At 40.2% G+C, this 16063-nt stretch overlaps 1 protein-coding gene across 1 annotated transcript in view; it reads left to right on the forward strand.

Annotated features, from left to right (window-relative positions):
• Positions 1–16063, forward strand: part of ELAPOR2 (endosome-lysosome associated apoptosis and autophagy regulator family member 2) — a 289621-nt gene that overhangs the window by 199427 nt on the left and 74131 nt on the right. Inside the window, exon 2 of the mRNA XM_060157190.1 lies at positions 1080–1200. Coding sequence (XP_060013173.1) covers positions 1080–1200 — 121 coding nt within the window. The remainder of the gene's footprint in view (positions 1–1079; positions 1201–16063) is intronic.

The following is a 16063-nucleotide window of genomic DNA, read 5'->3' on the forward strand; positions in this document are numbered from 1 at the left end:
GCTCCACGGCACGTGGGATCCTCCCGGACGGGGTCACGAACCCGTGTCCCCTGCATCGGCAGGCAGACTCTCAACCACTGCGCCACCAGGGAAGCCCCAGAACCAGCCTTTTAACTGGTATTCTTTCCATGTATACACACACACACACACACACACACACACACATCACATACACACACACATATAACATATATACACACAAACTTCCCCACCTGGTTTCCTGATGCTTATGTGGCAATATTTCCATTCACTCCTGTCATTGATACAGTAAAGGAGGCAGAGTAGATTAAGCAGACTAGCAACTTCTAAGATACTGAACTGAAATATTTTGGAGTAGATTTATAACTTCTCTCATTCTTGAAACGTCTAATGACATTTTGTCCTCGTTCCTCTCAGCTCAAGCATCTCACGGGTGTAATGTGCTCTGAGCAGGGGAGGTCAAGTGAAGATAGAGGCCAGAGACAAGTGCGTTGGTCTTATTTGGCGATTGTAGTAAATGGTCTGCGTTACAGTCTGTGATTGAAGGCAGCTTGCTGTGGTGGGGGAGATTGAGCCTGGGAGAGCTGCTTTAAAAACCGGTAGTCTTTTAGTTAGTATTTGGATGATCAATCATTCTACTTTCTGTTAAATTTTAAACAGAGTGAGAAATTAGGTCAATGGGAACAGTTCTCCTATTTCTTTCTTTGAAAAATTTGGGACAGTGACAGCCTTCAATTTCCTAGGGTTATTTTGCTTTTGTATTCATATCTATCAATTATTTAGAGCTTAAGAAGCCTGCAAAAAATAGGGACTGTGTGCTGTTGCCTTTTGGGGTGGGTGAGAGTACAGTTCGCTGGTGACCCCGTGAGCGCCTGACTGTCGTGGCCCTTGTCAGATCCTCAGCGCCTACTCAGTGCCTGGCATGATACATTTTTGATCAAAGTACTGCTTGGTGTGGATGGAGTGGGGGAAGAATAAGGATCAAGCAGAGAGAACAGTTTGCAGCCAGGCTTCCAGGCAGGTTTGGGGATGATTGAGAAAGCGCAGTTGTCCCATTAAAATTGGCTCTAACAAAGGCTTGTGTTTGTGATTATTTGCAGGAAGATTACCACTTTGAATATACAGAATGTGATAGCAGTGGTTCCAGATGGAGAGTTGCCATTCCGAATTCTGCAGTGGACTGCTCTGGCCTGCCTGACCCAGTGAGAGGCAAAGAATGCAGTACGTTTTGACTTTTTGACCACTTGTTTTCCTGATTAAACCATAAGCCCTTCATACGAGCCCGAGAAGTTCCTTGTAGTGCATATATAAAAGACCTTTGAGAAAAAGAACATTGATCCAGCAGAGCAAAAGCATCCTTTCTCAACACTCAGCGCCCTTACTGGTCTGTAACGGGACACAGGCAATATTAAAGGGTGTTATTTTTATTTATTTGTTTAAAAAAATCTGGTGTACTGTCTTACTTGAAATTCCAAAGGGCAGAGTGGCAGAATTTCTATTTAATAGATTTCTTTTCTTCTTTACATTTTAAGAGACTTTTCAAACATTTTTGATACACGTAGTAACGTTTGGTGCGTGTAATATTGTTAAACACGTTACATAAAATGTAGCATCTTAATCGTTTTTAAGTGTACAGTTCAGTGGCATTAAGTACAGTCACATTGCTGTGCTTTCATCACCAGCACACATACACACGCTTTCATCCGGCATTGGATTTCTTTTTTTTCTTTTTCTTGCCATAGAAATAGTATAATTTGACTTTATAGTGTAACGTACAGAGAGAGTAGAGAATTGATGACTCTCACATTCAACAGCTTTTAGCAGTTAAGCAAGTTTGAAGTGCAACATTTTGAATTAACAGAAATATGTCATGAAATTTATTTTCATTTATAAAGTCTACTTTTTAAAATCCTTGAATTTGGTGAGTCACAGGTTCCTGCAGTGAAGTCATCTTGGGGTGTCCTAGAGTTCAAAGCTGGAATAAGACAGAGAGATTATTTTGGTTTTCCTACAGCCTTCCAAATGGTATTCCTAAAAACTGAGTTCTTTTGTTCCCAAATGAAAGAGCAGATAAGCAAATTAATTAAACGGGAAGCTAATTCCTTCCTCTTCATAGAGAAACTATCTCTGTTACCGGCTGGAGGAGTTTTCGCATAGGTGTGGGTTTACTGATAAGAGAGACGACGGGAAGACGGCAAGTCTTAGGAGGAAAATCAAGGAAGAAAGCCATCATTTCTTGGTGAATGATATTAAATGAATACAGAGAGAACCTAAGAACCCAGGTAACCAGAGAAAGACTTGGGTCTAGCAAGAATCTTAAGAGGATAGTGGGGTCAGTGGATATGAAGATGATCCAAGGCTGGGGTATATGTGACCACCTGTGCAGAAAGAGGACCAGCTCTCAGTGAGGGAGGATTGCAGTTAAAAGGGAAGCAGCCTGAGTATTGCCTGTGGAATTAGCTCATTGCAAAATTGCTTCTGTCACCCTCCTAGAAAATCCGTATATCATTTATCTATATTTACCTTTTACTTGTGGGCTTATTCCTTGGTTCCTTGTAAACAGCCCTATTGAGGTGGAGTGTGTAACCATTTTGAATACTACCCTGTATCTAAGTGGTGTGCTGCTGTTGGCTGGCACTGGCTTTTGAGAACTCATTGTTCCTTTGAAATGGGCCATGGTGGAGTATTTACACCATGGGAATTGGCAAACACTACAAATCAGGTGCCTCTTGAGAGCTGGTTGTTCAACACTTACCAGGACACTAGTGATTAAATTTATCGGCCAAGGGTTTAAAAATCTGTTTCAGAACTGATGCTTCAATACAAATTATTTCTATTTGAATGTTGCCAGGGATGTTTTTGCTCATTATTTACTATGATCTTCCACAGATAATGTTATGAATTTGACATGCCAGCTTGAACTGCTCTAAGAACTTGGTCTAGTAAACTCACTATTAGTTGTTTATCACTTTAAATGATGACAGTACTTACTTTAAAAATGATACCCAGAAATGATACTACTTATGTGATGGCTGGGGCATTTTTTGTCTTGGTAGTTTGTCTGAAATCTGAACTTACACGTACTTTTGTGTCGTATACTTATATCAGCTCTGGAAGTTATTAGTCTGGCCTCTGATTGTGACTTTTTTTTGTATGGTAAACGCAAGTTATTTTGAAACTCACTGCTGAAGGCAGTTATGGTAATAAGTGAATATTCCTTCAGTGGCTTAGATTTTCTACTGCTAGTAATAGCTACCATTTCTCATATACAGATTACATGCTAAACATCGTGCTTGGAGCTTTGCATCATTTTCTGTTGTATCCTCACAACAACCGTCTCAGATAGCTAGTCTTAGTATTTCCACTTTACTGATCAGAAAACTCAGACTTAAAGTGGTGAAATAAGTTACTGCAGGTCGGGTCATATAGCCAGGACATGGCAGATCTGGGGTTCAAGTACAGACATGTTTGATTCCAGAGCCTGTCTCTTACCCACTGAGTTAGATTACCACTTGAAGACGACAGCCTGGAGGAGCTTCCAGGACCCCGTTGGGGTGGGGATGGTGTGGCCCAGCAGTTGGGCCACATAAAAGAAAAGAAAAACGCGGAATGCGGCAGCTTCAAGTAAGTGAAAAATATTTAGGGCGATGGTTGCGTGAGACGTAATTTCCCCAGATCCTAGTGTCTCTCAGTGAAGCAAAACCCAGAATGTGTCCTCGGTGGAAATTCCTGTAGAGTCTTCAAAATGTAATTAGCTAGATCTTTCCCCCTTCCTCAGAAAGAAGCAGTAGAGGAGGCCTTTCCTTAGGAAAGGGATTATGAGAATGTTTATGTAGCACCTGTGCATTTTTTTAAATAGAATTGATGGGCAAACTATATTATATCTTTATTTCTTTAAAAATCTTGTAAAATCTGGCTACCAGGCTCTAAGTGAAGTTAATGAGAAGTCAGGTATCAGTTTTTGCTGTGGCGAATCCCTGGACTGTGTGTGAGCTTGAGGCTTGCTACCCTCAGGAAGTGGGATGGAGAGCACTCTGGTTATTAACTGACACAGCGTCTCATTGTCCTGCTGTCCCCCTGCTCTGGAAACCTCAGTGTCTTAAGCAGTGCTGCCGTGGGCCACTGAAATGACTTCATCTCGCTCCTTCTCTCTGCTGGCTCCAGGCTTAGCTCCAGGGAACTTTGCTGCTTCTTCCAAGCCCTGGTGCTGAGTCTCGTGTCTGTGGGCATCACTCAGGCACAGCTTGCAGATAGCATGTCATTCCTGAACACACAGCACTCATTGCCTCCTCCCAGAATGAGGGGATATAACCCCTGTTCTGACTCCATCCCTTCTCCACTGCTGCGTCACTTCCCTCTTGCATGAGAGTTTAAAAAATCTTCCCTTGACTCTCTGGGTGTCCTCTTGACTTTCTTAGATTGTCAAAAACAATAGTCATTTTGGAATGGTTGCCTGGATGGGGTACCTTCTCTCTCTCCTTCTTCTCTCTCTTGTCTCTTCTGTCACCAACCACACAGGGGAAAAGGGACTTGTTGTTTCAAACCAAACCTTAGAAATAAAAGCCTGGCTACTAGGAGTGAGGAGAGAATTCCTTTACCTATTGCCTTACATATTTTCAGAGAAGTCTAGAGCACCGAAGGGAAATAAACATAAGTTATCTCTTCCTTTGGGGAGTGCGTATCTTCTATCGCTTACTCCTTCCCGTATTTCTCGGCCCATGACTGCAACCTTAACACATCATTTTCTAACTGGGGATGACTATTTAAGATATTTGTAATCCCATTTGGTATGTTAGCATCAAGTTATAGTATTGTGGGCATTGTTTAATCTTGTACTTTAGTATTTATATAAACTAATATTTGGTTCTTAAGATTAAGAAGATTAAGATTTGGTTCTTAGATTAAGAAATGCTGTATACAGATTAGAAGGAAAACCCTTGACTACAATTGTTTTCCTTTTTCCATTGTGTCTCTCTGACCTCTTGTCATAACCTACATTTCATGGGCCTGAAGGAGTAAGCAGAGGTGACAGTTTGAGTCAACATCTTTTGATTCTAGTTTGGAGTTGAAAGAGAGGAAGGATTCTCATGGAAAGAGAGTTGGCTTTAGCTTCCTGGGTGGGATGTTTAAAAATCCAGTTTTGGGGGGATCATAGCTCTTTGAAATGTAGGCTCTTCCGCAGGATTCAATACCTAATCTGTTTCAGTTGTGTAGCGTTGTTATTGTTACGGCAGCCAGTGCATCTGGGCAAATCGAGTACATTGATATTGAATGGTGATGATGTATCATGCTGGAAGTCTGTTCTGTGGAATACTCATCCCAAGAAGTATTTCATGTAAACAAAAAAAGCGTGTTGAGGTTTTTTGTCGTGAAATACCAATACTTTTAAAAAATGGTGAATGCTGAATCCCCTTGATGGAGGGATGCAGTCCACATGTTCATAATAAAGCCTCTGAGAAACATGGTAATTATGTCTAGAATATTTACTGTGTGTTAACTGCATTCTGTTTCACCCAGAGTTTCCCAAGTATATTTGATTATAGAACTCTTTTATCCAATGTGTAGTTGCACCCTTTTGCTAATTTCTGCATATAACGTTTTTGGAGGAACACAGATTTAAATACACATGGCAGGCTAATTTAGTCAATTTTTATACGTTGTTACTTGTGCTATGATTTAACTAATTTCATACAATTTCTTTGCTCTGTAAGTCTCAGTGGGAGCATTACCGCATGGGTGTCCAGTCCCAGGCCTCCCACAGTTCGTGGTCAGGTGTGATACACACCTCAGATGAAACCCCAGCTCTGCAACAGACTTGTATGTTTTGAGCAAAATATTTAGTCCACAGGTATTTATTGAATTTTAATTCGTTCACTAAACATTTGTTGAGTATTTCTTAAATTCTTTTTTTTTTTTTTTTTTGCGGTATGCAGGCCTCTCACTGTCGTGGCTTCTCCCGTTGCGGAGCACAGGCTCCGGACGCGCAGGCTCAGTGGCCATGGCTCACAGGCCCAGCCGCTCCGCGGCACGTGGGATCTTCCCGGACCGGGGCACGAACCCGTGTCCCCTGCGTCGGCAGGCAGACTCTCAACTACTGCGCCACCAGGGAAGCCCGTATTTCCTAAATTCTTGATGATAGGGATCCAAAAATAAATGAACAAGAGATTCCTGTTTTTTCCAGGACTTTTTATTCTAGTAACGGAGCCCGTGGGTAATAAATTATTTCGAGTATAGGGGCAAAGTGCAAGATAGATACAAATACCTAAGGTGATCTTGCCGGGGAGGGAGGAGTCAAGAGGACCTCACAGTGAAGCAGGTGTGAGTTTGAAATGCAGACTGAATCACCTTGGAAAGTTATCTGACCCCTGGCAGGTGGACGTGAAGAACTGCGCCCTGACTGCGAGTTGAGACAGGGATTAAATGCCATACTTTACGGGCCGTTACGTGTTAATTTTCTGAGGATCTCTGAGGCGAACCCTGAAGGAAGGTGTTCACGCACTCGATGAAGCAGAGTGGCATTTGAGGCAGAGGAAACGCGGGCAGAGGTGCAGCTTAGAGGCAGCACTGGGTTTTCCTGGGGGCTATGGGAGGTCTGTGTGGATGGCACTCGGAGAATGTAAGCAGGGACAGAGATTCTGACAAATCTCCTAGGCTCGATGTGTTACACCATGGACTTTAACCTGGAGACGGCTCTTCGCAGGTGTTTGAGGGCCTTAAATGGAATGATAAATATAATCTATAGTGCCTGGAGTCATAATTATATAATAATATAACAGTGAAAATAACAATAAAATGTATAATAGCCAATCTTTACTTGCTGTATGTCAGGCACGGCTGTAAATGCTTTACAGGTATTCAGTCAAACCCAGTCATCCCAACGACCTTGTGAAGGAGGCACTGGGATACCTCCCACAGGTAGGTCAAAGGCAGAACCGGGATTTGAAACCGAGCAGTCTGCCTCCTGGGTCCGTGTTCTTAACCCCTATGGTGTCGCGCCTCTTTGGACAGGACTACAGTGTTCGTTGAGCAAGTTGTTAGGCCCCTTCTTGAGGCATTGTGGTCACCTTACATTTACCTCTTGATAGAAATATGATGCAAATCTCCTATAGGTAAGTGGAGTTTTTAAAAGATGGCATCTAAAGGCTCCGATATATTGCTTGGGGGTTTATTTTAATTGATTACTGACCTGCTTGTAGATTTTATTCTTAATTGTGTATTTTTATGAAAGGTAAGGGAATAACGTTCTGAATGTAAGGCACATTTGTAGTTATAGCCTCAAATACAATGAGTTGCTTAGCGTTTAGTTTTTCTTTTTCTGTGTCTAGAAAACTGTAGACATGTCTAGAAAACATACATATAGTATGCGTTCATTATCTGACATGTATTAGACAAATATCGGTATTTTTTCAACTACAGAAATTCTTAATTTAGAATAGAGTCCTGTTTCATTCTTCCCAAGAGGAGAGGAGCTGTCATCCTCTCCTGGATCCTAAGGCAGCTTCGAACACTGGGATGTTTGTTGATTGAATAACCCTGGTGCCATCACATTAGAGACTGCCTTTGGTGTTTCATTTCCACAGGTGAGACACGGAGATCTAATCAGATTAGTAAAACTTTATTCTACGTATGAAAGGACAGAAACATTTTGTCCTCAATAGGCTTAGTTTGGGATGTTGATGCATCAGATTCCAGGCAGGAAGAGGGTTGGAGTTAAATCCACTCAGCAACACGCGAGTGGTGGGTGAAAGGCAGCAACGCACGAGATTGTTACGATAACAGATCAGAAGCAGGCTTTCCATCAGTTGTGTTTGATGGGAGCTATGGTCGAGGGAACTTCTTTGAAAAAAGTGTTTTATGAGGAGATGAGAGAACTCAGCCCTCAAACCGGCAAAATCAAGGGCAGAGAAACTATCAGGAGGTACGGGGTGACCGACACTTTCTAAGGAAGAGGAAAAGTTCAGGAAGATAAGAATCAAAGTGTTGGGTCATAATTGGAAGTTGAGAAACCTGATTTCACAGATGCATTGCTCTGCCCCCTTTGGTGACCTCATCAAGTACTCTCAACATTTTCCCTCCCCTGACCTTCGCTGTTAGATTTTTTTTCCCCATAAACCTTGTGTCCTCCTGTGCTCGAAGAACTGGAATTTGTCTTCTTCCCCATCAAACACCGAAGTCAAGAAGCCACAATAAAACACACTTGTGGGGTTTTTTTTTAAAGATGGAATCTACCTTAGTTAGCTTTTGCTTGTAAAAACAGATGGGAAGTTTTAATCTAGGCTCCACTAATTTAATGGGGATTATAGCTGTGGTGTTACATGGATCAATTTTCTATGTAACACCAGGAGTTGGTGATGTTTTTTGGGGGGTGGGCAGGAGGGAGGGCAGGTATTCTGGCTGATCTGTCTTCTCTGCAAAGCGCAGTGACTGTCATACCATCCTAGCTGTTAGGGTTCTGTGAGGACCCATTCTCTGGAAAGAACGTTAGACGTGAGAATTCATTTTCACAGATGGAGAGGCAGTCCTCTGACTGAATATTCTTTTCAGAGAATAGTGAATTAGAGAACACTGGCCAGAGTGGTTTGTATTAATGTACTGCTTTGTATGTCTCCTGTCTCCCTTTCATTTTTGTAAAATGAGAGGTGAAAATTATTTTTTCTCCCTTCTCTGTCAAAGAATTTCCCAAATCTGAACTTACAAACATCTCTGTGGCCCCCATCTTCATCTCCAAGTCTTAATGGAAAGTTAAAGGTGGTTATTGGTAGCATCAGGCTTAAAGAATTCGGTTCTGATCATTTAACTGTGCCACTTCAGACTTTGCACAGCAGCTCATGTGTTCACTCCCCATGTGGCCAGGCAGCCCTGCTGGAACTAGAACTCACGTCTTTTGACTTCTGGGGCAGAGGTATGTTTTTTGAATTCTGTTCTTCTTTACTTCAGATACAAACAGTGGATTTTTCTTAGCTTAGCTATAATAAAATCTTTTGGCTCCATGGTACTGCAGGGAGTCTGTTTACTAGGTAGAGAGTCATAAGAGTCATGAGACTCATAGATAGTGAGTCTGCCTGTGGTGACTGTAGAAAACTTGAACTAAGATGCCCTAGGTCACACAGATGAGGAAACTTGGCATCCATATTGGGAGGGTTTGTACCAGGTGATCTCGAAAGTCCCTTTTGGTCATCCTGATAGGTTTAAGTGTTATTACATATCATAATTTATTCATTCTATGATCACGTCATGCCTCATATTCCATCACCTGTGAATTAGAGTGGAGTAGACCAATATAGCTCCTCAGTGATCATGAATATATACTCCTCATAGGAACACTGCAGTGTCTGCTGCTGTTAGAATTTGCAAAGTGTTACCTTCTGTTACTCTCCTCCAACCTTATCGCGAACATGGCAGACAGGTGATGGACTCACAATCAGCCTGCATTGCTGCCTTGTGGATTTTGACAAGAAAAACACACTTACGACAAATAAAATCTCAATGAAACAGAAGAAAGATTCCCTTCAGCCAAGGGGAAAATTGCCTTCAGTGAATAAGAACATCAGCAGGAAATGGCCTGTTTTTCTTTTTAAAAAGTTTTATTGAAGTAGAGCTGATGTACAGCGTCGTGCCAATCTCTGCTCTACAGCAAAGCGGCTCAGTTACACGTGTATATAATATGTGTATAATATGTGTGAATTTTTAAAATATTCTTCTCCATTATGGTTTACCACAGGATACTGAATATAGTTCCCCGTGCTCTACATTAGGCCCTTGTTGTTTATCCATTCTAAATGTAATAGTTTGCATCTACCAACCCCAAACTCCCAGTCCATCGCTCTCCCTTCCCCCCACCCACCTTGGCAACCACAAGTCTGTTCTCCATGAGTCTGTTTCCATTTTGTAGATTGGTTCATTTGTGCCTTATTTTAGATTCCACATATAAATGATATCACATGGTATTTGGCTTTCTCTCTCTGACTTACTTCACTTAGTATGATCATCTCTAGTTGCATCCATGTTGCTGCAAATGGCATTATTTTGTTCTTTTATATGGCTGAGTAGTATTCCATTTTATATATGTACCACATCTTCTTTATCCATTCATCTGTCGATGGACATTTAGGTTGTTTCCATGTTTTGCCTATTGTGAACAGTGCTGCAATGAACATAAGGGTGTATGTATCTTTTTGAATAGTTTTGTCTGGGTATATTTCCAGGAGTGGGATTGCTGGATCATAAGAAATGGCCTTTTTGTGTGTGTGTGTGTGTGGTATACGGGCCTCTCACTGCTGTGGCCTCTCCCGTTGTGGAGCACAGGCTTCGGATGCGCAGGCTCAGCGGCCATGGCCCACGGGCCCAGCTGCTCCGTGGCATGTGGGATCTTCCCGGACCGGGGCACGAATCCGTGTCCCCTGCATCGGCAGGTGGACTCTCAACCACTGCGCCACCAGGGAAGCCCAAGAAATAGCCTCTTTTAATGTACTGTTTTGGAGTCTTCCTGTCTCACTTTCATTTTTGTAAAATGAGAGAAATTATTTTTCTTCTTTAAGAATTTCGCAAATAAGAACTTAGAAAAGAAAATGTCTGAGCATTCTCCTTGTCACTGGTACTGAGGGGGGAAGAGCAGCTGAGAGTCGCTAGATTGAAGCTGATGTTCACCTTCTTTTTAGATGCCATTTCTTACTTCCTTTTTGTTTCCTGTGGGAAGAATTATAAACCTGGCGGGCAGTTGAAGCTTTAATAATCTGATAATGATAATTGATTGGCTAAATGATTGATGAAGGTAAAATTTATCATTTTCGAGACCCACAATCTGTGCATTATTTTCCGTTTGTACTTTCCTTAATATTAGTAATAGTTGGAAGAGTGTTCTTCTTGTATAGTCAGTAATGACAATGCCTGCAGCTTTAACCTTGTTTTATTTATCTTATGTAAGTGAAATGAGACAATTGAAGAAAATAGACGTATTGGCTCATCTTAATTCTGGAATTGATTTAATTAATCATTTCCCCATAAATATATGTAACTATTTTTTATTTAGCTATTAACTTGGGTTAACAGATAACGATAGTTTTACAGTGAATTTATCTTAGTGAAATGTAAATTCAGTCTATTTTGAGGAAGATAAGTCTAGACTAGACTAGACTAGATGCTCCATGAGAGTAGGGACTATTTCCATCTTATTCACCAAAATACCCTTGGTGCCTGGTGTTTGCCTACTAACTACTAGATAAGAAATATCTGTTGAGTGACATAATATAGTGTGATTCCCATATACTTACCTGTAATGAGAGTGCATAGGCTCCCTGTACCATCAACATCTCATGGAACAAGTAAACTGAAAATTTTATTACTGCTTCTTATTGCTGTTTACTGTTTAGAAAAGTAATTTTAGTAGTAACTTTGAATTAAAGTAGCAAAAATGGATGAATTATGAATAAAGGTAATTGATAACCATCATCTTCCATTGCGTGAGGTATCTGAAGGAAGAAAAGCAAAACTAAGTGGTCCTTGTGATGAAAAGATTAAAAATAGATGTTCTTTATTGTTAGGCATAAATCATAGATGATAATCAGCATATAAATGATTCAATTCATAGATTATTGTTTGGTACATTGTACGGGGTGGTTGCATGATGACAGCAAAGCTTTAAATTTTCATGTCATATTTTATTCTCAGAGTGGTTTTCAGTCTCTCATAGGACCACAAGCAGTCCTGTGAGGCAGGAGGGGAAAGCCGTGTCATCCTTGGAATGTGAATGCATGGAGGCAAGGAGGGTTAAATAAGTTGCCCAGCCATTTGCTGATTGGGGACAGATGGATATAAATGTTTTTTCCCACACCTGCATATTTCTATCTTTATAGTAGTATATAGTATATATACTCTGTAGTATATATATTATGTATAGTAGAGCATATATAGTTCTCCTAGAAGAGAACATAGGCAAAACATTCTCTGACATAAATTGTAGCATTGTTTTCTTAGGTCAGTCTCCCAAAGCAATAGAAATAAAAGTAAAAATAAACAAATGGGACCTAATCAAACGTATAAGCTTTTGCACAGCAAAGGAAACTATAAACAAAAGGAAAAGACAGCCTATGGACTGGGAGAAAATATTTGCAGATGATGTGACTGACAAGAGTTTAATTTCCAAAATATGCAAATAGTTCATACATCTCAATAACAAAAAAACAAATAACCCAATCAAAAAATGGGTGGAAGATCTAAATAGACATTTCTCCAAAGAAGACATACAGGTGGCCACTAGGCACATGAAAAGATGTTCAACATGGCTAATTGTTAGAGAAATGCAAATCAGAACTGCAATGAGGTATCACCTCCCACCAGTCAGAATGGCCATCATTAAAAAGTCTACAGATAACAAATGCCAGAGAGGGTGTGGGGAAAAGAGAAGCCTCCTACACTGTTGGTGGCAATGTAAATTGGTACAGCCAATATGGAGAACAGTATGGAGGTTCCTTAAAAAACTGAAAATAGAGTTGCCATATGATCCAGCAGTCCCAGTTCTGGGCATATATCTGGAGAAAACTATAATTCAAAAAGATACATGCACCCCAATGTTCACTGCAGCACTACTTACAGTAGCCAAGACATGGGAGCCACCTAAATGTACATGGACAGATGAATGGAGAAAGAAGATGTGGTCCAAGTATACAGTGGAATATTACTCAGCCATAAAAAAGAAGGAAACAATGCCATTTGCAGCTGCATGGATGGACCTAGAGATTATCATACTAAGTGAAATAAGTCAGAGAGAAAGACAGATCCTATACATATCATATCACTTACATATGGAATCTAAAATATGACACAAATGAACTTAATTATAAAACAGAAACAGACTCACAGACATAGAAAACAAATTTATGGTTACCAAAGGCAAAAGGGGGTGAGGGAGGAATAAATTAGGAGTTTGGGATTAGCAGATACAAACTACTATATATGAAATAGATTACCAGCAAGGTCCTACTGTATAGCACAGGGAACTATATTCAGTGTCCTATAATAAACCATAATGGAAAAGAATATGAAAAAGAATATGTGGGGCTTCCCTGGTGGCGCAGCGGTTGAGGGTCCGCCTGCCGATGCGGGGGACGCGGGTTCGTGCCCCGGTCTGGGAGGATCCCACATGCCGCGGAGCTGCTGGGCCCGTGGGCCGTGGCCGCCGGGCCTGCGCGTCCGGAGCCTGTGCTCTGCAGCGGGGGAGGCCACATCAGTGAGAGGCCCATGTACCGCAAAAAAGAAAAAAAAAAAAAAAAGAAAAAAAAGAATATGTGTATATACGTATAACTGAGTCACTTTGCTGTACACCAGACACTAACGAAACGTTGTAAATCAACTATATTTTAATTTAAAAAAGTCTTATGTTGTACTGTAAGAGAATTCAAATGAAGAGTATAGTCCTTAATATTATAAAACCCCTTCTAATTCAACTAAAAACCAAAGGCCAAGAAAGCAGAGTCCAAGTAGAAAGTGGATGTGGGTAGGACAGAAGGTATAAGAAAAGGAAAAGCTGGTCCTCGTTGATGCCTGCCTGAAGAGGTCGGTAGGGCCGTGTTGACATCATCTCATGGAGTAAATTGTGTTTAATAAGAACGTGTGGCTCTTCCTTTCCTTTGACATGTGGCTCTAGAGCTGGCTTCCAGGGTGGAAAAAAAGATTGAGGAGGAAGCAATAATTAAAATACAAAAAGCTGTAGACTCTTTAGCTCCTCTGTATTACTAAAGGCCCTATAGCTATTCACCTAACTTTGACCATGTAATTATCCTAAAGAGATGTAAAATCATCAATCCAGTGGCAGAATTCTGATTGTCCCAGACTCCTGAATTATATTATTAATAATTGCAGCTAACAATTATTATGCTTTATGTCAGGCACACTGCTAAATGTTTTATATGGAATATCTCATTTACTCCCAAAACTTTTGGAGATAGATATTACTGTTATTTTCCTTTTATAGGTGTGGACATTGAGGCATATGGAAGTTAGTAACTTGCTAAAATATTTCATAAATGTGTGTGTTTCAGCTGTAATATATTAAAAATTTCATAAGATACCTGGGGGTAGGGAATTGTTATTGCTTTATAATGCACATTTCAAGACAGCAAATGAAGAAACATGTGAAATATAATAATGAATTAATTTGACATTACTTGCCCTTTTTGCATTGATTACAATAATTGCTTGAATTGAATTTTCTTGGCATATGAGTTTTGGAATCAGAGAGCTAAATTTGAATATCATCTTTGCCACTTGTTAATTGGATAATTTTCTGATAGGATTATTTAAATGTACTGTGTGTCAATTTCTGCTTCTGGCGAATGGACATAGTATCTTCCTCCTTCACAGATCTATTAAAACACATCAATCCTGATTATTCATGGATTCCGTATTTGCAAATTTACCTACCTTAAAAAATTTATTTGTAACTCTCAAATCAGTCCATGTAATACTTTCACTGCCGTTTGCAGACATGTACAGAGCAGTAAAAATGAGTCACCCGACCATGTGGTCCCAGCTGAGGTTGAAGACGGTGACAGGCTGCCTCCTTATTTCATCTCGCATACTGCCAACAGTGTCATTTGCACAGTCTATTTAATGCCATGTTTTTTGCATTCTTAGGCTTTTTATTGGTGATCTTACTGTTTAAAATAGTGCTGAAGTGCTGGCTAGCGATCCTAAGTGCAAGAAGGCTGCCCCTTGCCTTTTGGAGAAAATTCACGTGTTGAATAAGCTTAGTTCAAGTATAAGTATTAGTGCCGTTGGCCATAAGTTTAATGTTGATGAATCAACAATATATTTTAAATAAGATGTTTTCCGGCTGAAAAACGCGTAAAACCAGATATTGATGAAGATGATACTGTGACTTGCTGATGAAGATATTGTGACTAGAGCATCACAGGAGCCTAAGCCTGTATTTTCCCCAGGAGCAATGGTTCATTATTTGCCAGTTTAGTTTTCACGATAACTTTGTATAACTACTGTGAGTAAAAAGAATTGGCTGTGTTGTACTCAATACATTTACTGTTAACGTTCTCTCTCAGTTTTCCTTCTGACCTTAGAGAAATACCTCCGAAAGAGTTGGCGATATTCTTAATGACTTTAAAGGTCAATGGGCACTCTCTGAAATAACACAAACACAATCATCTCCTTTTTAGAGTCTAGGGTCCCTTTTAACAACTTATCATAAAAAGTTACTTCTTCCTATTTAAGTTAAAAGTTCAGTTTTGGACACTAGACTAAACTGTCTTCAAAGATAACTTTGTTTTATCAGAAAGTAAATATTTTCGGTTTGGCAGGCAGTGCAGTCTCTCACAGCTATTCACCTCTGCCACTGTGGTGTGAAAGTAGCTATAGACAATATGTATATGAACGGTTATGACTGTGTTTCAATAAAACTTTATTTACAAAAACAGGTAGCAGGCCGGATTTGGCCTGTGAGCTCTAGTTTGCTGACCCTTGATTTAGTGTAATGTGGGCTCTTGTTTTATGGTATTGTTTATCAGTTTTCTAGAAGACCTATAAACCATAAAAAGTAAAATAAATTTTTTTCTATAACTGTTTCTTTCTTAGTACGTTGTAGTGAGCATTTATTAAAGGCAGGGCACTGTGCTAACCACTTTATACTGTTTTTTAGTTTCTCGTTATAGCTCTATCAGGCAGCACTGTGATTATTATCTTATTTTTTCTGAGATAGAAACTGAGGCCCGGAGAGGTGACGTATCTCACTCAAGGTCACAGATTTAGGGAGTGGTACAACTTGACCCCAAGATAGTTTTGACCTTATAGCCAGCATGCAATACTTTTTGCCTAACCTTTCCTTATTTTCTGATGTTCTGCGAATTTAGGGATGTTGATTTGCATTGTACAGCATCTTAAGCTTTTCTGAAGAAAAACATTTATTCCGTGGATAAGTAAGTAGATGAGTGTGGGTTTTAGCTCTATTTCTTTAATTCGTTTTTTAAAAATTAGCTTGTTTTATTTCTGGTTACATTTCCAAATGTATTCTAAAAGGGAGTTTACCTAAATGTGAAGTTTCGCTGCGTCGCTCTCTGCTGGGAGATTTGTTTTTCTT

This window comes from Lagenorhynchus albirostris, chromosome 8 (genome assembly GCF_949774975.1).
Source record: "Lagenorhynchus albirostris chromosome 8, mLagAlb1.1, whole genome shotgun sequence".
Lineage (NCBI taxonomy): Eukaryota > Metazoa > Chordata > Mammalia > Artiodactyla > Delphinidae > Lagenorhynchus > Lagenorhynchus albirostris.